Genomic DNA, 26,967 nt, shown 5'->3' on the forward strand with positions numbered 1-26,967 from the left:
CGTGCCCATTGAGAAAATTAAAGGAACATCATTCAATCTGTAGGATTTTTTACTTTTTAAAGGTTTTGAAAGGGTTAGGGTGTATCAAAAAATATGAACAGGCTCTCTGTTCATTAAGGGTTTTTGAACTTGATGGATTGTTGCTAATTTTCTCTCATACTTTTTACTGTCATACACCTTAGTGGTCAGAGGAGGAGTCCTGTACGGTATACAAGTTAGATCGGGGCAAAGCCTGTGGACTTAAACTTCCCTAGGCTCCAGCTCTTGTTTCTGCTACTAATTGGCTTTGTGATCTTGAGTAAGACAAATAAATTCTGTAAATTTCACTTACCTCATGTAGTTGATGTAAATATAAAATGACGTAATAGATTGAAAGCTCTTTGCACAATACTTTGCTAACTGAGTCCTAGGAGGAGAGAGGGTGGTATGGTCTGCAGAAAAGCCGTCATTACAAAGGGCAGTCTTCCTGTCTCTCTTTTATTAATGTCAATATTATTTCCTAAAATAAACTCTATTGAAGTGTGATTTTCTTACAATAATTGCACATATTTGAAATGTTCAGTTATGTTTATACATGTGTGAACAACTAAAGTAAGATATAGAACATTTTTTATCTCTCTCCAAAAGTTTCATCCTGCTCCATTACAAACTCTGACATGTTTCTTCTGACTAAAATAAAAAAGAAAAATTCCTAAATTAAAGGTTATTTTAAAGCAGGAAATTTTACTATTTTTTTTAAACAGGAGTTTCCCAGAGCAGATGGCATATTTTGTTTCTTCTCTCAATAAAATTTCCATGTTTCAAACATATGCAGGTATGTTAAATTTTTCTCTGTGAATGTATGAAAGATAGAGGGGAGAGGTGATGGTGGCATACACTTGATTTATCAAAGACAGCAATGATTGTAAGGTGTATTATATTATTTTTTGAATTCTAGAAAAGAAAGAATACTTAAGACTGGGATTCTAATAGGAAGCCCTTATACTAATCTAGGACCCCAAAAATTATTTGCTTGGTATGAGATTGATTTAAAAACAAATCCATCAGACTAACATAGTTAGCAGAGTAATTTGTATGTCTCAGCATTTTTGGTCAAGGAAGGAAGAAAAAAAAAATCTCCTTGGTGAAGTAAGTCTAAACCATGCAGTGGGTATACTAGCAGATTTATGCTTTTAGTGTGACTCAAAAGAATCCTCAAACAGATTATAATTTAATTTTTTTTTTTTTTCCAGTTGGGTTCTTTTTTTTTTTTTTTTTTTTTTTTTTTTTTAAACTTTTATTTAATGCATATAAATTTCCAAAGTACGACTTATGGATTACAATGGCTTTCCCCCCATACCGTCCCTCCCACCCACAACCCTCCCCTTTCCCACTCCCTCTCCCCTTCCATTCACATCAAGATTCATTTTCGATTATCTTAATATACAGAAGATCAGCTTAGTATACATTAAGTATGGATTTCAACAGTTTGCTCCCACACAGAAACATAAAGTGAAAAATAATAGATGATTTTTTAAAATGATGATGAAATCAGAGCAGACCTATTGTCATGTTTAATCCCAGTGAGAGTCAAGTTGGGAATTGATAATTTCTTTTTTTTTTTTTTTTTTTTTTTTTTACAGAGGATCAGTTTAGTATGCATTAAGTAAGGATTTCAACAGTTTGCACCCCCATAGAAACACAAAGTGAAATATATTGTTTGAGTACTCGTTATAGCATTAAATCTCAATGTACAGCACATTAAGGATAGAGATCCTACATGAGGAGTAAGTGCACAGTGACTCCTGTTGTTGACTTTACCAATTGACACTCCTGTCTATGGCATCAGTAATCTCCCTATGCTCCAGTCATGAGTTTCCAAGGCTATGGAAGCCCTCTGAGTTCTCCGATTCTTATCTTGTTTAGACAAGGTCATAGTCAAAGTGGAGGTTCTCTCCTCCCTTCAGAGAAAGGTACCTCCTTCTTTGATGGCCTGTTCTTTCCACTGGGATCTCACTCGCAGAGATCTTTTGCCAGAGTGTCTTGGCTTTCCATGCCTGAAATACTCTCATGGGCTTTTCAGCCAGCTCCGAATGCCTTTAGGGCTGATTCTGAGGCCAGAGTGCTATTTAGGACATCTGCCATTCTATGAGTCTGCTGAGATTCTCACTTCCCATGTTGGATCACTCTCCCCTTTATTTACTCCATCAGTTAGCGTTAGCAGGTACTAGACTTGTCTATGTGCTCCCTTTGACTCCCAGTCCCTTCACCATGACCAACTGTGAACTGAAACTGATCACCTGGAACAGTGAGAAGGCATTGGTACATGCCACCTCGATGGGATTGAATTGGAATCCCCTGGTATGCTTCCAACTCCACCACTTGGGGCAAATCAGCCTGAGCATGTCCCAAATTATACATCTCTTCCCTCTCCCATTCCCACCACCATGTTCAACAGGGATCACATTTCAGTTAATTTTCAACACTTAAGAATAACTGTGCATCAATTACAGATCTAAACCAGTCATATTAAGTAGAACAGATAAAAAAAACTACTAAGAGGGATAATGTATTTAGTTGTTCATTAACAGTCAGGGCTATGCTGATCAAGCCACCATTTCCCATAGTGTCCACCTCACTCCAACAGGTTTCCCTCTTGGTGTTCAGTCAGTCGTCACCGATCAGGGAGAACATATGGTGTTTGTCCCTTTGGGACTGGCTTATTTCACTCAGCATGATGTGTTCCAGATTCCTGCTGGCACCTCTAGGAGAGTGTTGGAAGCAAACACAAATCCTCCTGAAAGAGGAGTGATGGACAGACACATTCAAGGTCAAGAGGGATGGACATATCCAAATTTCAAAGATGTTAAAAGAGGAAGAATGTACACCTTAGAATCAATCAAATGTGATTTATCTTAGCATTTTCTAAAAATGTATTTAACATGAAACGCACATAAAAGAATATTTAGACCTTGAGTTAGCAAGAATAAATTATAGTAAGATTATGCTATAGGTCATGATTCTGGCTATTTTACCAACATGTCTAAACTGTTTATGTTCAAAAACATAATAAGTCTAGTCTAGTCATAGTTATATGTATTACTGTAGGAGAAAAATGTACATATAAAATGATAGCCAATAAGTGTAAGAAAGTTCCATTGTTCAAGGGTGAATAAGAAAAGAGGCTATTGCACTTGAACTAAATATCTATGCTCAGCTCTGCTTTTCCTTCCCCATTACTAGGGTCTTTAATAGCAGTCACCACTAACACCTGATCCCTATGGAATGTAGCTCTATATAAAAGCTGTGTGTGTGGTCCTCTTTGTAGGGTTTGTATCAGAGACAAAATAAGAAGACACCTCATCGATTCATTTGGTTGTCCATTACTTGTACTGTGTTAGGTGTTATGTTAGGTAATTTGGAAATTTGAGTATTGCGGTTTGTGTGTAATACTCATGACATTTTGTGTAATGTGTTTCTCTTCTAGAGATTACTTCAGTTTCGCCTTCAAAAGGAAGCATTCAAGGTGACACCATGCTAACAATAAGTGGGCGCTTCTTTGATCAGACAGATTTTCCAGTGAAAGTGCTAGTTGGAGGTATTTTCCATGGTTTCTATGTACTGCTGTGTAAAAACAAATCCTACTTGTTCTCTAATAATTTGTAAGAATAGTCTTAATGCCTTCAATTTACAGCTGGGCATTTTCGCACAGGCATTTGGTTCTGGGTCTTGATGCTTCAATCACTGCCATCTTCCAGTGAGGGTCTCCCCTTGTAGCCTATGGGCAGCACTTAGGCTCTGATGTTGACACCAAAGGACACCATGTGGTAGTATCATGGGTGTGGTCAACACAGTCTCATCGCGGTCCAAGGACACACTTATGCTTATTTAATGAGCTCTTTGGTGCCCTTTTTGACTTTGTTGCTTCTAAATAAGTTAACTATCAATTATGGAGAAATTTAAATAGTGTTTTGGGGATACATTTCACATATATAAGGTGACTTTAAAAAGTTCATGGAAAAATGTGTATTATAGAAAAACTAAAAAAAAAAAAAAGAAAAAAGAAAAACTATGCATAGATTTCAGATTTCTTTTGCTGCCAAAATAAGCTTATTTTTTAGTTCTGTTTTCCATGAACTATTGAAGAATCCTTGTATTGTGTCTTGTCTGTACATGGGTAGTTACAGGCAATACTGGCCTAGGAAAGAGCATTACTTACTGTGTCATCTGCCTGCGAGTGCACATTCAGCTTGATTCTGTGGGTATGCACCACTTTTATGTGTTTTGTGAAAGTAATAGTGGGAACCAGCCCATTCCATCATAGTAACATTCACGGTCCTTGATAGGCGGGGAACAGGTTGCCTGTTTCTGCAACTGGGCATGTGTTTTCTGCTGCAGGCCTCTTGCTTGGGTACTCTCTGCCTCTTAGGAATCTGCTCATGAGCCAGCCGAAATGAGAATTCAGAAACAGAATCAATGTAAAGCAACCTTATCTAACATTTATGGAATAATGTTCCTGTCCTTGTGTATACTTACTGTCTGTCATGCATAAATATTAAAACCTAGGCCATATACATAGTATACATGACATGATTTTACACTCATATAGTGTATTTTCTGACCATATTTTATCTTTCAAAAATTAAAACCAGGGATAGGAAATATTTTTAATTTGCATAACTTGCTTTATGATCTGATATTATGCCAACTTTGACCATGATCCAATTGATATGCAAAGAGAACTTTTTAATTTTTTACTGTATATTCTTGACATCAATGTGCTAATCGGATTGTGATTTTGAATCCTCAGTTATTTCTTGAAAATAATGTTTTGTGAATATAGCTTTCCTTTATTCTCAATAGAATAAGGCTATTGTTTTAATACACTTCCAGTTACTGTTTTCTAGTTCAGTTTTCTTGCAATCTACGACTTTTAAAATAGTGAAAGATGGTGCAGCATTTTACACATTCCAGGCCACCAAATAAAACTTGGCCCAAATAAAGAACAAATAAAACAAAAACAAAAACAAAAACATAAAAACCCTCCAATTGTTTAACTTAACGTTTTGCTGGTAGCAATGCCATTCCAGGAAATACTCACTGAGGGCTGACCATGCATGACACACACAAAGACGTCTGCAACATAAAATTTACCTTCAAATTAGTTGTGCTTGGGTGGAAGTTAAAGGTTTTTTTTTTTTTTTTTTTTTTTTTTTTTTTTTTATTTAAAGAACTTGGACTAACCACCACGTTTCCTACCTAAGAAGGCCAAGATCATCTACTTGCAAATCTGAACATCATGTCGTGTTTAGTCAGCAACTTTTCTCTGAGAACAAGTTACAAAGCTTCATGTTGAACCTGGAAATGACATGGTTTACAAAGACATGTTTTATCAAATTCTTAATTTTTTTTTGCAGAAATTGTAAAATTTTCTTTCTCTGGCTTGTGATAGTTTGCCAGGAAAATGTTGCCTCATGGAAGTATGACAATTAATTATTGATAAGCTTTAGTGGGAATGTGGGAATGAAATGAAGACTCCCCCACTATGCCTGTTGTATAAGCAACATTTTTTAGTAGAAAAAGTACTTCTAGATAGGCTGATGAGATTTGCATTCTGAAGTTTCACCAGTTACTATTTCCTACCTTGCTTCTCTGTAGGTCAAGCTTGTGGTATTTTGAGTGTCACAGAAAATAATATATATTGCAAGACACCTTCCAAACCTCAGTTTCTCAAAAATGTATATCCAGGTAAGTTATATAAGAGAGAATAGCTATTTCTATATTTAAAAAAACAGGAAGAGAAAAAAGGAATATTATTGACATGTATCATCAGGAAAAATATTATTTGTACTTTAAGTTATGATTACTAGACCTTTGCACAGATTATGTAGAGATTTTTAAAAATACCTTCTCCTGGTGCAGAAGTAAATGGAAGAGGCAAAAATCCTTGCTTGTGTGCCTTGATCTGTGAGTGAGAACAGGAAATGAGACAAATGTAACTCAAAATTCCTTTTAGCTTGTGGCCCAGGGAAACTTCCCTGATGCTTTCGCATTGACACCGATGCCACTGATACGCTCTGTGTTTGAGTGTGGTATATACCACATGTCTTGTACACACTGCGACATCTGTTTATAATGGTTTCATTGATTGGTAGTTGAAGCAAAATAAATTTAGTTTGCCAGCTTCTTACACTTCTTTGTTTAAAATGACCTTAGACCAGCGGAAGGAAGATTTTTGATATTTGTGATGGGTAACTTTGAAGAAAATTGCATGTATCTGAGAATGCTCCCACTGTAGAAGGTTGAAGTACTCACATTTTTCTCCAAATTCAGCTGAAGAGGCGTAGCTGTTTTTTCCCATATCCAGACAGACTTAGCACCTAGCATTTAGTGATCCTACTTCTTGCAGCATTTCAAGGACGAAGAACAAAAAAAAAAAAAAAAAAAAAAAAAGAGTGAAACATCTCTTTACTTACTAGGAAAAAACGTAATCACAGCTTTCCACTGGCCATAGTGCGTAGGTATACTTTCTTGGGAATATTCTCTCTTTGATTCTAAGGAGGAGACAGAATCCTAAAGTAGAAAAAGAAAAAATAAAGGAAGAAAAGTATTGAGTGTTTGCTTGGAAAGCATAATCAAGGTATTGGCTCTGTAATTAAATGATCTGAATCTTGAAGTTTGAGAAATTTTTAAAAATGTGAATTGAAATAATTATTTATAACCATCACCCAAACAGACGGCCTGTGGAGATATTGCTTCATGATTCTAATGAAATGCTTCTTTTGCATCATTAGGTGGGAGAGGCCTAAAGCTTGAGGTATGGAATAATAGTCGGCCAGTGCATCTTGAAGAGATACTGGGATATAATGAAAAAACACCAGGGTACCTGGGTGCCCATCGGGTAGATTCAGCTTCTCATGTTTGGCCCATGGAACAAGACACATTTGTTGCTCGCTTCAGTGGATTTTTGGTGCCTCCAGATTCTGATTTTTATAGATTCTACATCAAAGGTGATGACCGTTATGCTATTTATTTCAGCCAGACTGGACTTCCAGAAGATAAGGTAAGGAAGCCATATAGTGTGATGATCATTGTATGGATCTCACTATTTTTTAAGATTAAGTTATTTGAAAGGCAAATAATAGAGGGAGAGGGAGAAATAGAGAGAGATCATTCATCTGCTGGTTCATACCCTAAATGGCCACAATGGCCAGAGCTGGGCTAGGCTTAAGCCAGGATCCAGGAGTCAAGAACTTCTCCTGGGTCTCCCATGTGAGTACAGGGGCCCAAGTACTTTGACCATCTTCTGCTGCTTTCTCAGCCGTGTTAGCAGGGAGCTGGATGGGAAGCAGAGCAGTCAGAACATGAACCAGTGCCCGTATGGGATACAGGCACCACAGGTGGTGGCTTTACCTGCTATGCTACAGCACTGGCCTCATGGACATCACTTTTTAAAAATTCAAACAAATGGCCATATTAAACAATTTATGAGAAACAATATATGATTTTGTTCTTGGGTATTTTAGCACATGATACAAATGATAATGTAAAAAAAAAAACAACCTAGAACCTAAAAGAAATTATCTCCCATCTCTATTTTTGTCTTCCAAGAGAAAAACACACATGCATCTTTTATTGTGTTTTTAAAAATATTTATTTGAAAGGTAGGGTTATGGAGAGAGAAGAGGAGAAAGAGAGAGAGAGAGAGAAAGATCTTCCATTCACTGGTCTACTCCCCAGATGTCTGCAACAGGGCTGGGCTAGGTCAAAGCCAGGAGCCAGGAGCTTCTTCTGGGTCTCCCACATGGGTGGCAGGGGCCCAAGCATTTGCGCCATCTTTCGCTGTTTTCCCAGACAATTAGCAGGGAGCTGGATCAGAAGTGGCACAGCTAGGACACAAACTGAAGCTCATAGGGGATGCTGCTGCTTCAGGCAGTCTGATATGTATCCTTTAAATTGAACATTTTTTATTATGAAAGAATTACAAAAATGTAATACATCTCGAGAATAATGAAAATATTTCATTATTCTACATTTGCTTGGTGATAAGATAAAAGTCTGTCTTTTAAACATATTTGTTTTGGGGGTCTTACATAAATTGAATCATACATCCCATTCCATAGTTATCTTTTGTAACAAATTATTATCAAGTGCTGTCATTAAATAATTTCTATAATAATCATTTTAATGATTGAATAGTGTGCCATAACCTGGGTTTACTTAGATAACTATTTCTGTACTGATAGGTTTTTAAATTACTTCTGAATTTTTATGTCCACCAATAATACTTCATTGAACATCTGTGTTCATTAAATTTTTCTTTATTTTGAATTATTTCCTTAGGACAGTTTCATAAATATTAATAGTTCAAATAAAAATAACATCTGACTCAATTTATATGGCAAGATTGTTTTCAAGCTAATTTCACAAGTTATTTAAACTTGTAATTTATGAACCTATAATTTATGAACCCCAATTTACCATAGCTTCTCAACATGCTTCCTCCAAAGATGGTGCAGTCATTCCTAGTGGGATTCCCAAAATCCACTCATTCTAGTGATGCCTAACAATCTTTGGCATATTTTAGGCCTACCTCTAATGATCTATTTTGGATAAATCCCTCAAAATTCATCACGGTGCAAACAGAATGTTTTATTGAACAATAACATTTTCTTCTTTTTGTTTGCTTTGTTAGTCTTTTTTTATTTCTTTTAACAACATTTTCCTAGTACATATATTTTTATTTTCCATTGCAAGTCTTTTTTTTTAAACTTTTATTTAATGAATATAAATTTCCAAAGTACGACTTATGGATTACAATGGCTTCCCCCCCATACCATCCCTCCCACCCACAACCCTCCCCTTTCCCACTCCCTCTCCCCTTCCATTCACATCAAGATTCATTTTCGATTATCTTAATATACAGAAGCTTATGGATTACAATGGCTTTTTCCCCCCCATAACTTCCCTCCCACCCACAACCCTCCCATCTCCTGCTCCCTCTCCCATTCCATTCACATCAAGATATATTTTCAATTCTCTTTATATATAGGAGATCAATTTAGTATATATTAAGTAGAGATTTCAACGGTTTGCACCCACACAGAAACATAAAGTGTAAAATACTGTTTGAGTACTAGTTATAGCATTAATTCACATTGGACAACACATTAAGGACAGATCCCACATGAGAAGTAGTACACAGTGACTCCTATTGTTGACTTAACAATTTGACACTCTTGTTTATGGCATCAGTAATCTCCCTAGGCTCTTGTCATGAGTTGCAAAGGCTATGGAAGCCTTTTGAGTTTGCCGACTCCGATGCTAGTTAGACAAGGTCATAGTCAAAGCGGAAGTTCTCTCCTCCCTTCAAAGAAAGGTACCTCCTTCTTTGATGGCTTCAGCCAGATCCAAATGCCTTAGGGGCTGATTCTGAGGCCAGAGTGCTGTTTAGGACATCTGCCATTCTATGAGTCTGCTGTGTATCCCACTTCCCATGTTGGATCGTTCTCTCCTTTTTAGTTCTTTCAGTTAGTATTAGCAGACACTAGTCTTGTTTATGTGATCCCTTTGACTCTTAGACCTATCATTTTTATCTATTGTGACCTGAAATTGATCACTTGGAATAGTGAGATGGCATTGGTACATGCCACCTTGATGGGATTGAATTGGAATCCCCAGGCACGTTTCTAACTCTACCATTTGGGACAAGTCAGCTTGAGCTTGTCCCAAATTGTACATCTTCTCCCTCTCTTATTTCCACTCTTATATTTAACGGAGATCACTTTTCAGTTAAATTTAAACACCTAAGAATAATTGTGTGTTAATTACAGAGTTCATTTTGTATTTTTCTATTCTTTTTTTAACTTTGATTTAATGAATATAAATTTCCAAGGTACAGCTTATGGATTACAATGGCTTCCCCCCCCGACTGCTTCCCTCCCACCCACAACCCTCCCATTTCCCGCTCCCTCTCCCCTTCCATTCACATCAAGATTCATTTTCAATTCTCTTTATATACAGAAGATCAGTTTAACATATATTAAGTAAAGATTTCAACAGTTTGCACCCACATAGAAACACAGAGTGAAAAATAGCGTTTGAGTACTAGTTATAGCATTAAATCATAATGTACAGCACATTAATGACAGAGATCCTACATGAGGAGAACAGCTAAAGCTATTTTGTAAAACAAAAACAAAGCCGGAGGCATCACAATACCAGATTTCAGGACATACTACAGGGCAGTAGTAATCAAAACAGCATGGTACTGGTACAGAAACAGATGGATAGACCAATGGAACAGAATAGGAACACCAGAAATCAATCCAAACATCTACAGCCAAATTATATTTGATCAAGGATCCAAAACCAATTCCTGGAGTAGGACAGTCTATTTAATAAATGGTGCTGGGAAAACTGGATTTCCACATGCAGAAGCATGAAGCAAGACCCCTACCTTACACCTTAGAGAAAAATCCACTCAACATGGATTAAAGACCTAAATCTATGACCCGACACCTTCAAATTATTAGAGAACATTGGAGAAACCCTGCAAGAGATTGGCACTGGCAAAGACTTCCTGGAAAAGACCCTGTAGGCTCAGGAAGTCAAAGCCAAAATTAGCTATTGGGATTGCATCAAATTGAGAAGTTTCTGTGCTGCTAAAGAAACAGTCAGGAGAGTGAAGAGGCAACTGACAGAATGGGAAAAAAATATTTGCAAATGTGCTACAGATAAAGGATTAATAACCAGAATCTACAAAGAGATCAAGAAACTCCACAACAACAAAACAAATAACCCATTTAAGAGATGGGCCAAGGACCTCAATAGACATTTTTCAAAAGAAGAAATCCAAATGGCCAACAGACACATGAAAAAATGTTCAAGGTCACTAGCAATCAGGAAAATGCAAATCAAAGCCACAATGAGGTTCCACCTCACCCAGGTGAGAATGGCTCACATTCAGAAATCTACCAACATAGATGCTGGCGAGGATGTGGGGAAAAAGGGACACTAACCCACTGTTGGTTGGGATGCAAACTGGTAAAGCCACTATGAGTCTGTTTTTTTCTATTCTTAAAAGTTCTAATGCTGACAGAAATTATATTTGGTAATATATATTGGTAACTTTTACTGATAAAGTCCTCTTTTCTTTCTCTATCTTTCTGGGGATAAGGTGAGGATTGCATATCATTCTGCCAATGCCAACAGTTACTTTTCCAGTCCAACACAAAGATCAGATGATATTTATCTTCAGAAAGGAAGAGAGTAAGGTTTTTTCCTTGTCTTTAAATTATTGTGTTTTTAAGTGTACATTTTTATTTTATTTGTGTGGAGATAGTTTATTGATTTAATATATTTGTTCATTATTTATAATTTTATTAAATTTTGTTGCTATGACTTTAAGAATACTGGCATTTAGCTAACCAGAGAAATTTGACATTTAAATCAAACTTGTTGCTGAAGTTGTGATGGTGTGAAATTTAGTTAATCCTGGTTTTAGCCCTTTTCTAGTACCTTTCAATTACTACACCCATCTAATTCTGTCTCTACCACTGAGCCAAACCACATGAGTTGATGCCACTGCATATTAACAACACACAATCCCACATCCTGGGCTAGGTGCTGGAAATAAAATACAAGGGATGTTCAAATACAGTCTCTACCCTGAAGGAGCACATCATTTAGCCAAGAAGTGTCAAGTCCAGAGGACAGATGAGGTTAGCACCCAAATAACATATAACCCCATTCAAAAAGCCATTCCTGGTTCCAGAAAATGGGAAGATAAAAGAGATGATATATTCAAAGTGGCTTTGTTACATGGAGGACATGACAAGATGCATTAAGCTCATCTTCCATTTATCATTTGTATCTGTTAGGTTTTACTGCGTAAGAAGCCACTCCAAGTTTTGGTAGTTTCAAACAAGTGTCTAGTATTTAACACAATTTTTTTTTTTTGTTAGCTGGGTAGTTCTTTTGGTCCTAGGTAACTTAGTTCAGGGTTGATGGTCTAGGAGGATCTCACATATCTGGAGCCCCAGCCGACGTAGTTGGGACTTAGATATCGGGGATGCCATTCCAGATGGTCTAGCTCAGTCGTCACATTAGGAGATGAGTTACCCTTAATAAAGAGGACAACACCTAAGCCACACATACTTTTCAATACTCGTTGTATGGATATTTGGTGATATTCCATTGGCCAAAGCAAATGGACTGGTTTGCATTCAAGGTTTGAACAAATAAACCTCACTTCCAGTTGGGAGGGGTTTTTTCCCCTCCCTTCCTATCATGTTACCTTTCCAGACATTGATGAAATTATGCTCAAAAGCATCACAAGCCATTCTGATGGAAATGGAGAGGACTGAAATCAGTGGAACCTGGGACCAATCAAATACAATCTTCTTACTGAGATCTCAGTGGAACTGACATGGGAAAACCATTCCAGTCTTTTCTCCTCTTTCTTTTGCTTCCAGTTCTCTATATAATATACTTGAATGCTTTCTTTTTTTTTTTTAAGCCAAGATAACTAGTAAGCAAGTTCAAGTTAAGTAGAGTGCCTGATTAATACTGCAATCATCAGTGCATTTTCTGATGTTGTCTTGGTTTTAGAGAATGAATTAAATGGACCTGCTTGGTAGGAGGCTAGAACTTGAGTCAAAGCGACTGTTAATATATCTGCTGTCTGGCCTCTGTGTTCCTGCAAAACCAGTAGAACCTTCCCTTACAATAATTAATTCTGCAGTCAAGGCCATTCTAGCTGGTTTATTGCACAGAGATTCCCAGAGCCTTTCCAAAACTAGCTCAGATTACCAGGTCATTCTACTTGGATAGGAGAGTTCCATCCCTGAGTGTATCTCTTTTTTGTACCTTGTTCTGTTGTAACCTCTACCTCAGTTACTCAGTGTTTAAAAAAATCTTTAAATCGTTAAATTCTGCCTCTGTTATTCAAAGGAAAAAAGAGAATAATATAAACATAATAATGTCTGTCAAGTGCTTAGTTTAGTGTCTTGCATACAGAGGGTTCTTAATATTTTCAAACTGTGAGTAAGGATAGATAATTTAATAGTACTTCTTTGAGTCCTGCTCCTTAATTAGTGTTGGCCATCTCAGTTTGGAAGAGCTGGTGAACAGTTTCATAGGCAACCAAGTGCTTGATAGTTTATCCCTCAGTATTGCTTCTATCAGGTGGACTGTGCAGAGCCATATTATCCTAGACATGTGAGAGATGACAAGTATCTCTCGGGGCCTTCCACAATCTATGGATGCTTATTTTCATATAAAAGAATACATGTTCAATGATGTGTGACAATGTAGAGGGGATTCCTGCAGGCTTCTTCACAGAATGTTGACATTGATAGAGACATAGGTGAGGAAGCAAGAATTTTTCATTCACTTGTAGCAGCTGACCAATGAGCACCTTATCCAGGGTGCATGGTTAGATAATGGGCAGAGGATTGAAGAATCCAAATACTCAGTGTGAATCCCATTCTAGTTGTTGGAGGGCTATAGTCACTCTAATCAGTAGAAGTTCCAGAGGCAACATTTTTTTGAAAGATTTATTTGTTTATTTGAAGGCAGAGTTATGTGAGAGAAAGATTGAGAGTGAGACAGAGAGACAGAGAGTAAGATCTTCCATCTGCTGGTTCACTCCCCAGTGGCTGCAACACCTGGAGCTGGGCTGATCTGAAGCCAGGAGCCAGCAGCTTGTTCCTGGTCTCCCACCTGGGTGCAGGAGCCCAAGCACTTGAGCCATCTTCTGCTGCTTTCCATGGTGCATTAGCAGGGAGTTGGATCAGAAGGGAAGCAGCTGGGATTCAAACCAGCACCCATGTGGCATGCTGGTTTGCAGGCGGTAGCTTTACTGCTATGCCACAGCGCTGGCCCTGGGAGTCAACATTTTGTCCCCCAAGTTACAAAGGGATCCAAATTTAAAGAACTCTAGAGTAGGAGCTTTCCTCTCTGATGTATACAACCATTCAGGTATAAATTATGTGAAGCATCTAAGCCTGCCTATCATTTTCTTGAACATGCAAGTATTAAAGTATTTAACCTCTACATGTTCTCTGTGTTGTATGCCAGTCAATTACCATTGTAATATATGGTGTTATTTTGTTTTAAATGTCTTGAGGATAAAGGATAGTACCTTTCTCAGTAAACATTTGTTGACTAAGATGAATGAATTATCCATGAATGCAAATAACTCTCCACTAATAAGATATCCTACATAATTCATTTTATTTTAGCAAACTACTATGAAACTTTGAATATTTTAAACTTTTAATTAAAACGCACTATATTATAAATCATTTAAAGGGAAATTTTTATATAATGCTATTTTATTCATTGAAAAATATTATGTGTTCTTGAAAAGAAGTTATATTCATTTTAATATTTTCCAGATATTATATAGAAATCTTGCTGCAGGAATACAGATTAAGTGCTTTTGTTGATGTTGGACTGTACCAGTATAAAAATGTGTATACTGAGCAGCAAACAGGAGATGCAATTAATGAAGAACAAGTTATCAAATCCCAGTCAACAATCATCCAGGAAATACAGGTTTGCTATGCTTATAGATCCTTTTTATAGAAGGTAAATGTCCAAAGACAGGAGCACTATTTGGTTATTAATTTTACTAGGTAAAATATTATATTGTTAGAAAACAATTAAGGACAATTACTGAATGGTAGCTTAGGGTATTTGTACTATAAATCAAATAGGCTGTTGCTTAATAAGAAACATTTGTAAATATTTTTTAAAAAATATCTTTTGCAGTAAAATCAAGCAATAAAGAAAAATTGAATAGATGAATTGTAATACCTTTAAAATGGATTTTTCTATATATTAAAGATATTTTATTTTAAAATTGGAAAATAGGTTGTAACATTGGAACACTGGGAAACAGCAAGTGCAGCTAATGAAGTTCAGCAGATCGTAATAACCAGCCCATGTGTGGAAGCTAATTCATGCTCCCAATACCAATACAGATTAATCTACAACATGGAAAAAACTGGTACGTTATAAATAATTAAAGAGATGTTATTTCTTCTCATCCATAGATATAAAATATGTGGACCACTCAAATTCTACTCTTTGAAAAATATGGTTTTACTGATATGCTAGAGGCAAGAGTTACAAAAAGAAGCTTCAGACTCAGTTAGAAAATAGCAGTAATATAGATAGTTTTCTGGCATATTTCATAGTTTTTTTAAAATAAGGATAATTATAAATGCATATCTAAATGCATGTAAGGATTTTGTATATCTTTGACTTTTAGGTGTAAGTTAATAAAATAGAAATTTGATTCATTATTGCAGAGAAATAAGCATGTCTCAATTTTATGGATTAAGTGACAGACCTATGAAACATTATTAATTAATAAGCAACATCGCATTCTGTATTTTGTAATTCTAAAAAAATAATTTTGATATTTCTGTTCATTGTTTCATTTAGTAAATATTGACAAGTGCTGTTCACCAAACTCAGTGATTATTGTGGAAATAACAAAATATGAGTTCTGTCCCCAAGGAAATCACAAACCTATTAAATGGCCAATATTTCTGAACTTGAACCAATTTTAGATCACAATTTCTCTAAATGATAATTTATATGATACAGAGCATAGGGTGCTTCAGAAATTTAAGGAGTAGGTGCAGTAATCGGAAAGATTTCAACTCTTGTGTTTGTTTAATCCCTTCAAAAGCCTTGATACCTGCTGATGCTACCGACTTCATATTACAATCAGCCTTAAATGACCTCTGGTCTATAAAACCAGACAAAGTTCAAGTAATGAGAACACAGAATTCTCAGAGCTTTATCTACATGATAACCTTTATATCAACTAGAGGTAAGCAGTATTTCATTTTATATTTCCTTGGAAATAAATTTGTGCCCTGTGCAACTCCACTTTAAAATATATAGATTTTCTAAGGTGACAGAGAAACAAAAATGGATTTCTAACCTTTATCAGTTTCAGAAGAAGTAGAAATCAAATGGGCGGTAATTTAAGTTTTAGTTGTGTTTCAAGGAATGTACAATTCTAATGCATGAGAAAAGCAGTGTATGCAGTACAAATGCACTAACATAATAGCATGCTTTACAAATGGGTGAAAGAATTGGTTCTGAAGGCAGTATTTAAGTAACCCAGTATTGTTCAGGAGACACTGCTTTGATTGAATCTTGCCAGATGAAAGTATGTGGTGGTCAAATTCACATGAGAAACACTGAATACTGCTACTGTTCCTTGCAGATTGACAGAGTTCATCAGATTATTAAAATATGTGAGAAATCCTACAGTAAGAAGCCCATATTTTCTGTGCTTAATGCAAACTTCTTTGGTCTCTCTACACCTCCCTCTTTCTTTTTCCTTCGTAGTAATAGCCATTAACCTCTTGCTAATGTTTCACATAGGCACTTTGGAAAATATTGAGGTAGACATTCTGTCTTAAAGGTAAGTTTAGAAAACAATTTGGCTATTTGGTATATCTAGCCCACAAAGCAGGTCCCTGAATATGTGTGCATTTACTACTCATTGGGAATCATTATTTTCCAAATTCATGTAAGTAAAATATAATCTCAGTGTTTGTCTCCTTTTATGAAATTGTTAATTTTAATGTTGAATAGAGGATGAAGAATTTAGGTTTATATGAATTAAACTTCTAAAACTCATCCACCAAATTAGAGTGTCTAATTATTATATAAATATCAATATGTGTATCCTTTTTGATCCACTTATAGATAAGAAAGAAATTTTAAAGCTTCAGCAGTGACCAAAATCATAACCATACTCATTTACCCAAATAATAAGACTCTACCTGAAAAAGGTAAATGGCATTCCATAGGTAAAACACCCTTCCAAAGAGAAGAGATGTCTGAGGACAAGCCTGTGTTTCTCTTAAAGTGAGATTGGATAAAAAAGCCTCACATGCCTGTAGTTTTCCTGGAATTCAGTTTATGCACTATTTACTTTTAAAGAAAATGGCAATATTCTAGCCTTGCCCTTTGTATTAAAATAATGGTGCCAACACAAGACTAAAGAGTCTTTTGCAATATCCAGCTGCTCATTGAACTTCACCTCATAGTCTTAATGCAACCTTCCTTCTATCTCCTTTTAAGCTATAGAAGCAGAACCTTCAATGAATAGCATTTAACTGATTTGCTAGTTTTGCTATGGTTAAATTTGCTCAGATTTAAGGATCTCCATCATCTGCATTCATTCTTCTTTTGTAATAATGGGGCTTCAAATAGAGCCACTCTGGTTATATTTGAGTAACCAAGTATATTGATATTTTATTAATTAACTTTTTAAAATTCTGTTTGATACTTCATTGCAGGAGACTTTGAGCTACTTGATTATGAAGTCCTAGAAGGGAATAACGTCACTTTGTATATCACAGAACAGATCAAAGGAAAACCCAGTATGGAGACATTCACATTGAATTGGGATGGGATTGCTTCTAAGCCTCTTACCCCCTGGCCATCAGCACATGATGTATGTTTTAGGAATGTTCCTACCATGCATTTTCCCTGCATCTTCTCACAGCATTGACTGGGTATTTGTAGACAGATGGGAAGGAGATACTACAAAAATCACTAAAAATCATTTAGAATATGACGGACTTGCCTCAGTATCAGCATGGACATTTTTTTCAGAAAGGGGACTCTGAGACAATCTACCACCCCCTTTTCCAGACAAGACATCTCAAAGACAGTGCCTTGCTCTGCTTCCACAAAGAGGCTTGGTGTCCTTCTATCTACCCTAGCATTGTTCTTCATTCGAAATTCAATTTGACATCATGTGAAAGTGAGAACTTTCTTGACAGATATAGTACAGTGCAAGCTCAAATATAAATTATTGGTTAGTTTAAATATATTGTTATTTTATTAAATATAAAGTCATTTAAGTGTCAATCTTCATAAAAAACACTTTAAAGAGTACTAATGTAGTCTCCTATTTGGCATGGTGGATTGGAGCCACCCCATAGTGAGGACAGAAGGAAAGAAGTGTTACAATGATAGAGAAAAGGAAAGGGAAGTTCTTATATCTGTGCCAACAGGATTTATGAGGGAGCTGTTGATATATGCTTATGAATTACTGAGTTTAGACAACAACCTGTACAAGGTATTTTAAGTTAATATTCATTTGATGAATAAAATTTATACATTGTTCATAATTCTAAACTTCAATTTACTCTTGTCTTTTGCCAGACACATAGATAAAAAATTGTTGCAGACTCATGAATGTATCAATTCCTGTATATTCCAGAATTTCTTTTATTTTTGAATAATCATAAACAAAGAAATCTTTATTGAAAAGTAGAAATCAGTGGAGTCTATACTTTCTCCAGTTAATTTTAAGTTAGTTGTGAGAACTATTTTTTGGGTTTATATGCTTTATTTCAATTTACTCTCACAAAGAACTGTGAAGTTGACAAAAAGGTAAAATACTTAAATGCTGCCTCTAATTACATAATCCCAACATTCTCATACAGCAAATACAGACAGTACAGTTAACCTTTTTTATCTTAAAGTTCCAACTGTAGAATGAAAATATTTGAGGAAAAAAAATTCTACCTGTACTCAACCTGTATAGACTTATTTTCTCTTGTGATTACTGCATCAATCATACAGTATATTGTATTAGGAAACATTGGTAATCTAGCAGTGATTTAAAGTATTTAGGAAATGAGCATCTGTGGATTTTGATTTCCAGAGGAGGCCCCATGGACTGAGCTGACAGTGTTGAAATCATTGGTTGCAGTGGGAGATATATCTCTGAATATGGAAAGGGAATGTACCTAATTAATGGGACTTTTTTTGCTCCCTTTACCAAACAAATATGTCTACCTTTTAATGATATTTTAAATAAGTTAATATTAGCTAATTGGATGTAATTATTGTAAAATAAAACTTTTAGAAAGTCACTGGACACTAAAATTATCCTATGTTAAATTAAAATGATTTAGGAGGTGATCTCATAATTATGGCTAAAATATGAAAATATCCCATTATACCTAATCATTATAATTAGTAAAAAGTAACTGATGTTCTTTCTGTTAAAAAGAAATTGCTAAACTTTGTATTGTTAATTTAGTTTCAGGTAGCAGTGGAAGAAATGGTTAGCGCTAAGTGTCCACCACAAATTGCAAATTTTGAAGAAGGATTTGCTGTGAAATACTTCAGAGACTATGAAACTGATTTTAACCTGGTATGGAGTGCATAATAAACTGTGAAACTGGTCAAATACGAATGTTTAGAATTTTAGGACTAGGTTTTGAACCAGCATTCTTTTAACATAAAATTGCAAACAATTATTTTGTTGTACATTTATCAATAAAGCCCGTTTTAACATCTTGTCCTATTATAAAATGGTTGATGAAAGCAGTTTATCACAACATGTGAGTTTTCTTCCTCATAGAAAGTAGGTAAGGCAAGTAAATATAAGATGTATAGAATTTTTGTTTGTTTTCTTTATCTGGTGGCCAAGTATAGCCTTTTTCCTCACTGACTTCAGAGAATACAATCTGTAATGCGCATTTCTTAGTAAATTGCTTCCCTTGCTTTTTTGAAATCCCTTTCTGGTCAGTTGGTACAATGCCTAGTCATTCTTTCTTCATGAAATGTAATGATTTTCCTTTGATATACAGTAAAGGAAACATAATTTCCCAATTTTTATTTTGAGGACTTGAGGGAGCCAGACAGTCACCATTTCCAAGGGAATACCGTAAGAACATGAGACGCATAGTTGAGTTATTTAATTCAGGTCAATATTCTAGAAATAAATGGGAATCCTTAAAATTGGATCCCATTACACTTTACATGAGCAGATTTATTTGTGGGAAAAGAGGAAAATCTTTCCCTCCAGTGGGTAATCTTTTCAACTTAATGACTATTCGCGTACTCGGATGCTCCCGTTCTGAGTGTGGTGCCAACAACCACAAGGAAATGTGGTTGGCATTCGACTCCTTTCCTCCATCTCCCCTTACCACCCCAGCACATATTCCATGTGCCTTCAAACTCTTTGCATTTCCCAACCCCAACATCTCCCACACCTCTGCTTTTTTTCTCAGATTCTATCCTGTCTCTGCAGACACCAGGCCCTTTTTTCCCATTTGAACAATGCTTTTACAGCTTTTCTCTTTGAACTCTTATTTATCTTGAAATACTGAACTCATTTCTCCCATTTCTTTTTGCTTGTATGTGATTAACTCATCAACTTTAGTATTATAAGTACTGCATCTTTATCCCAGACTGGTAGCCTTTAGTGAAAGGGGAAAATATTCTTCACTGCCTTAATCCTGAAGATTAAACCAAAAACAAACAAAAGCCTGGCATACAGTAAACACTGAATAAACATTCATGGAAGCAATGAAAAATGCCCACAAAGAGCTCATAAAAGAAGGAAAAAGATGGGACTTAGGAAATAGTCAAATATATGCACAAGGGATTGTATGGTTATGAATCCAAATGAAGCTTTAGAATTTCAGGGAACATTTCAAGTTCAAGTTCAAGTAGTTTCTGAAACAATGGGGTCTGAATTGGAGCTTGAACAACTTGGATGGAGATGTGTAGGGAAAAGCAAGACAATAAATCCCGTTTTCACTGGCAGTGTTATTGTTTCTGTAGGAACAGATTAATAGAGGGCAGAAGACAGCTGAGACTGACGCTTACTGTGGTCGTTACTCCCTGAAAAACCCAGCTGTGCTTTTTGACTCAGCAGATGTTAAGCCAAACAGAATACCATATGGAGACCTTTCATTATTTCCTTATAATCAGGTAAGCGCAACAAAATGATATGCTAATTGAATCTGGAAAATACCTTGGTAATAAAATTTCATGAAATTCGAAGACAAGGAGACATGCTTGCCGTGTGAAAGCATTTCATGTTGGACAGGCACGCAGTTCACGTTCTGGGTGCTGTGCTGTCCCCTTCTGGTGATTCGCAGCCTATGTGTCATGTGTCTTGTATTCTGCTCTGTCTCATAATCCCAGAAGAAACTACTTAATCCAAGTTCAAATAACAAAACAATTAGAAATGTGAAACCTCGTCCAGTTTTCTACATTAGTTTGGAAGAAACAAAAATGGCTATAACCACCGTGGATGATATTGGGTGTCCAGTCAGGGGAAAGTAAAAAAAACAAATCATGACCAGAGCAAATGGCAGTTTTCGTACGATGATTTAAGACTGGCATCATAGATGCATCCTTGTTGTTTGTTTGCTTCGGATTCTCAAATTGTGGCACTTGTTCTCAAGTCCAAAGTTCTCAAAATATTTGGCAAGCTTAAAGACCATTAACATTTGTATTTAATTGCTATTTTGTGGTAATATTCATCTCTAAGTACTCAGCTGCATTCACATCCCAGTTAATCTGCCGGAATGTTTACTTTTCGTCTCCTTCCACACAATAGCCTTTTAAGTCAACTGCACAGTTTACTTACAGTTTGTACATGCATATTTCAGTAGGAAATGACTTGTTTCCATTTAAAAACTTATTTATTTTATTTGAAAGGCAGAGAGACAGATACACACACACACATACTTAGAGAGAGAGAGAGAGAGAGAGAGAGAGTGAGAGAGAAACTCCATTCAGTTTTCTCACATGGTAGCAGGGACCCAACTACTTAAGTCATCACTTGCTGCTTCCCAGAGTTTGTGTTAGTAAGACGTGGTGTCAGGAATCAGAACTCGTTATCAAACCCAGGCACTCTGATATGGGACATGGGCATCCTACCCACTAGACTAAATGCCCATCTCTATTAATTTTTTTTAAGAAAACTATGTCTAAGAAAACAACAAAGGATTAATCATTAGTTGTAAAGCAACTTTAATTCCACTTTCTCCTCTATAAATTCTACCCCAGTTGTTTTGTAACTAACTGAAATTAACCATTCCCTTTTCTGTGTTCTGGTATGCTTTATATTCAAAATGCTCAATAAATAGTTATTGGGTTGTTTTGAACTAATTTGAGTTGCTTCAAAGGAATTTAATGGTAAGATATTGCCACTGATTTTTTTTTTCATTTCTTATAGTTATGTTTTGCATACAAAGGATTTCTGGCAAATTTTATTGGCCTCAAATTCCAATTCCAAGACAATGGCAGGATTACTAGAAGCACTGATACACAGTTCCCATATAAATTTGCTTATGGAAACACGTAAGTTACACTTTGAATTTGAAAGTTTAAGTTATATATACGTGTGGTATAAGTACAGTATGTAAACCTTGAAGCTAAAACACACTCTTTTCTTAGACTTTATTTATTATGTGTTTTGTTTTCGATTTTGGGGTGGAGGGCATGTATACCATGGATTGGACTGTGATTTTCCTGGTCTCTATAGATGTTTCCTGACAGAAATGCTTGTAACAAAAAGAAATCTATAGATTATGAAAGCAAAAATTTGTCAAATATCATCACCCATGACCATTTAAAATTAAAAACAATGTTTAACTTTAGCATTGAAATTATATATATTTTTTAAATCTAACAATCTTCCTAGTTACAGAAGGAGGGCAGAAAGAGATTTATTAAAATATTGTCATTAGATTTCTATCACTGAAAACAGATTCTTGTCATATGTTAGTAGAGAAATAAAATATTTTGATAAATATATCAGAACAGAAGAAGAAAATATATTTTGAAATACTTGCTTTGCCAAAAGTTAGACACAGATATGCAAATGAAGAAATTTAAAGTCAGAAAATAAATTAGTTTAAAGAAAGTTATTTAATAACCACAGTAGCTATATTCTCAAGCACAATTTAATCTTATATAATTATGTTTTGTTTTTTTCTTGTTATATTTTCTGAAATATATAACAATCCTAACTTTACATTTCTATATGCAATACATGCAAGAATTTTATTTATAAGTAATAATGAAAACACCTACATATACTTTTCTGTTTTACAAAGTATTCCTGTAAATTTTAGCCATACACATAAAGTAAAACACTTGCTTTCTAAGTGCACAATTCAGTGAATTTTTTTTTTTTTTTTTTTTTAATTTTTGACAGGCAGAGTGGACAGTGAGAGAGAGAGACAGAGAGAGAAAGGTCTTCCTTTTGCCGTTGGTTCACCCTCCAATGGCCGCCGCTGCAGCCGGCGCACCGCGCTGATCCGATGGCAGGAGCCAGGATCCAGGTGCTTTTCCTGGTCTCCCATGGGGTGCAGGGCCCAAGCACCTGGGCCATCCTCCACTGCACTCCCTGGCCATAGCAGAGAGCTGGCCTGGAAGAGGGGCAACCGGGACAGAATCCGGCGCCCCGACCGGGACTAGAACCCGGTGTGCCGGCGCCGCAAGGTAGAGGATTAGCCTATTGAGCCACGGCGCCGGCCAATTCAGTGAATTTTAAGAAATATATTCAGTCATGTAACCAACACTCTGATAAAGATATACAGTATTTCCTTTCCACTATTTTATAAGCATTTTTCTTTCAAGTAAAGTTTGAGTCATAAAAGTAACATATTATGATTTTTTATATTGAAAAGATTTCTAGTATATTTCTTTTTTCTGTCAGAGCTCATACTTTATGTCATTTAAGTGCTATCATTTTATAATTTTGTATATGTAAATATATAATATAAAATATATATTTGGTATATATAATTTTGTATGCTTATATAATTTTGTATCATACTTTAATATATGTCATTTAAGTGCTGTCATTTTATAATACATGAAGAATGCTATCCTAGTCTCATCCTGGAGATGAGACTGATGATTCAAAAGTGCCATCCATGGAATGTGTGAGGCAGAAGCAGCCCTGCCTCTTGTCACCCAGACAGAGGAGGAGAGAAAATGACTTAAAACTGGAAATAGAACAAATAGCAACCATAAGAAAAAAGACAAGCAAAAAAATTAAGATAATAATGGAGAGTAGAATAATTAGATGTAAATAAAGCACAATCTTGATGGAGAAATTTGTTTTTGGGTGAAGAAGCTGCTGTCCAGCTTTGCAACTTTAAGCATCCCATTTTCTTTTTTTTTTTTTTTATTTTTTTAAATCAGTTCTGTCATGATATTTAGACATGGCTGAAAGAAGGCATTTCTTTTTTTTTTTTTTTTTTTTTTTTGACAGGTAGAGTTATAGACAGTGAGAGAGAGAGAGAGAGACAGAGGGAAAGGTCTTCCTTCCAGTGGTTCACTCCCCAAATGGCCACTACGGCCAGCACTGCGCTGATCCGAAGGCAGGAGCCAGGTGCTTCTCCTGGTCTCCCATGGGGTGCAGGGCCCAAGCACTTGGGCCATCCTCCACTGCCCTCCTGGGCCAGAGCAGAGAGCTGGACTGGAATAGGAACAACTGGAGCCAGAACTGGCTCCCATATGGGATGCCGGTGCTGCAGGTGGAGGATTAACCAAGTGAGCCACGGTGCTGGCCCGCATCCCATTTTCTACCTCATTCTCAGTTTCAAAAATTTGGTAGCCATCTTCTAATTTATTCCTCTCAAATTCATTGAACAAGTTGGACTGGAAAGGAACCTTATGTGCTAAAGAGCTTTAAACTAATTTTGGATGCATCTCCTTGGGGATGAGCAAAGGGATGAAATGTGAGATAGCCAGGATGGGGGCCTGGGGGTGCTCCAGTAGAGTTAGATCCCTGGACTCCCTCAGGAGGAAACAAAGTAAGCTCACTGGGCAGTGGCAGGAGGAGTGACAAGAGATGAGACCAGACAGGTGGAGGGGAGCATGTCAGAGCCTGTTGGGCCCACCAGGACTGGAAACAGGTGACATTAGATACAGCCTCAGTCATGCCCCACCCTTTTTTAAAATTTGAAACTTTAAAGGAATTTTGCCAACTTACAACTTTCCTTGCTTGGAAGTGCACTGACTTTGTTTTAAGGTAAGAAGAGAAGTGATAGTCTCATTTTCAGATTCAAGCATCATATTTGTTGTGCATCTCTGGTGTCTTATCAGGAACTTGTGGACCTATTGCCCCTCACATATTTTGCTCACTGGATAAATTGAGGGCAGCCACAGACCAACTTTAAATCCAGGTGTGAGAATCTCTTTAGCCAAGAGGAAGGAATCCAAAGTTAAAATGTAGACACTCAAAGATATTCATCAAAGAGAAAGTCTATAGTAATGACATTAAGCCTTTCAAAAATTTTTCAAGAAACAAAAATTCTACCACTGGTATTCCTTAGATTATTGAAATAAGCATAAGAAAGATAATTTATATCATGCCTCTGGAACAAGTCCTGAATGTGGTTTCATAGGTTGTAAATAAAGGAAAATTCTTGTTACACAAAGAATATTCATTGGATATAGATGTTTGGTAACACTTGAGGTGGGTTTCCAAGAAGAATGAGAAAAGAGTGCCTGAACTCTGTGCTTTGGCCAAGGTTTGTCCAGAACTGTGGGAGGCTGTTTTCTGAGAAGGATGCAGGAAACTCCGGAGTCACGTTGTTTCATGAAAAATTAGAGGCAACAGCCAAATCCGTTGCCCCTAACAAGAAAGTACACCTTTTTGAACAAATGTTTAAGAAATGTCTTTTTCTTGACAGCTACTCAATGGCATTTGAATAAACAGCTTATGGCTCCTGTGTGTGACCTTTGGGTATTTTCAAAGTGCATACTGGGGCCATGTTGTGGTACAGCACGTTAAGCCACTGCCTGTGACACTGACATCCCATATGAGCACCAGTTCAAGTTCTGGTTGCTCTACTTCTGATCCAGTTCCCTGCTGATGCACCTAGGAAAGCAGTGGAAAATGGCCCAGAGCTTAAGCCCTGCCACCCACATGGGAAACCTGTATGGAATTCCAGGCTCCTTGCTTTGGCTTATCCCAGCTCTTGTCTATTGCAGTTATGGGGGGAGAGAATGAATGGATGGAAGATCACTCCTTCTCTCTGTGTAACTCTGCCTTACAAATAAATAGATATTTTTTTAAGGCACATAAATTCCACCACTGGTTTCCACAGAAAATAAAAATTTATAGTGATAGAGGCTGAGCAGGCTCGGGGTGGTGGTGGTGGAGAGACAGGGAGAGGGAGAGGGAGAGATTCGTATTGAAAGAAGTATCAATTCTTTCACCACTATAGAAATATTTGTATTTGAGGCCACTACATATCTTAATCCAAATTATAAATTGGGACCAAATTTATGAATGAATGAGTTAAGTGGAGACAATTCTGCAGTTCCATTTCTTTTTTTTTTCTTCTTCTTCTTCTTTATTTGAAAGTCAGAGTTAAACAGAGAGAGGAGAGGCAGAGAGAGAGAGGTCCTCCATCCGATGGTACATTCCCCAATTGGCTGCAACAGCCATAGCTGTGCCAATCTGAAGCCAGGAGCCAGGAGTTTCCTCCTAGTCTCCCACCATAGGTGCAGGGGCCCAAGGACATGAGCCATCTTCTACTGGTTTCCCAGGCCACGGCAGAGAGCTGGATCAGAAGTGGAGCAGCCAGGACTTGGTGCCCATATGGATGCCAGCACCGCAGGCGGCAGCGTTACCCCCTATGCCATAGCACAGGCCCCCTGCAGTTCCATTTCAAATCATAGGTAATCCATAAGGGATCACTGTGAAGCAGAAATCCTTCTAAAGGGACATTCAAAGTTACTTGTGCTACACTAGTTCTCTGAATGCTCAAATTGAAGAGTGGAATCACAGATTAGACTTGACATTGACCATCTTTATACATTTCACTCCTCTAGTGCGAAAGCATTTTGGAATGTTTTGTAGAGGTCATTCTTCCATGTTAATCAGACCATTAGTTATCATATCAAAAAGATGGGCCTCTTCTTTTAACCATTACTCTGTTTTCAGCAGTTTGAAGGTGCACTACATTTAATGAAACAGATAGGCTTTCTTTTCCCTAAATTTTATAAGACCTTTAAACAAAAATATTATGATTTTTAAGAAGAAGGAAGTTTAGTCATTAAAATTTTATCAGCCCAAGGAAAGTCAATTCTTTCTAGATCAGAATGTCCTATATCTGCTTTTATGTAGGCCAGTCTACCTAGATCAAATAGATATTTTCATGTTAG

General features: G+C 36.5%; 1 protein-coding gene across 3 annotated transcripts in view; it reads left to right on the forward strand.

Annotated features, from left to right (window-relative positions):
* PKHD1L1 (PKHD1 like 1) overlaps positions 1-26,967 on the forward strand; it is a 200,319-nt gene that overhangs the window by 24,540 nt on the left and 148,812 nt on the right. For all 3 annotated transcript variants that reach the window (XM_070075409.2, XM_051843973.3, XM_070075410.2), the window contains exons 10-21: positions 744-814; positions 3,467-3,577; positions 5,638-5,727; positions 6,774-7,042; positions 11,159-11,250; positions 14,382-14,541; positions 14,860-14,995; positions 15,686-15,829; positions 17,316-17,473; positions 19,076-19,189; positions 20,608-20,757; positions 22,013-22,137. In XM_070075409.2, coding sequence (XP_069931510.2) covers positions 744-814; positions 3,467-3,577; positions 5,638-5,727; positions 6,774-7,042; positions 11,159-11,250; positions 14,382-14,541; positions 14,860-14,995; positions 15,686-15,829; positions 17,316-17,473; positions 19,076-19,189; positions 20,608-20,757; positions 22,013-22,137 — 1,620 coding nt within the window. The remainder of the gene's footprint in view (positions 1-743; positions 815-3,466; positions 3,578-5,637; positions 5,728-6,773; positions 7,043-11,158; positions 11,251-14,381; positions 14,542-14,859; positions 14,996-15,685; positions 15,830-17,315; positions 17,474-19,075; positions 19,190-20,607; positions 20,758-22,012; positions 22,138-26,967) is intronic.

The sequence above is a fragment of the Oryctolagus cuniculus genome, chromosome 6, assembly GCF_051225735.1.
Source record: "Oryctolagus cuniculus isolate XC-2025 breed Fujian yellow rabbit chromosome 6, ASM5122573v1, whole genome shotgun sequence".
Lineage (NCBI taxonomy): Eukaryota > Metazoa > Chordata > Mammalia > Lagomorpha > Leporidae > Oryctolagus > Oryctolagus cuniculus.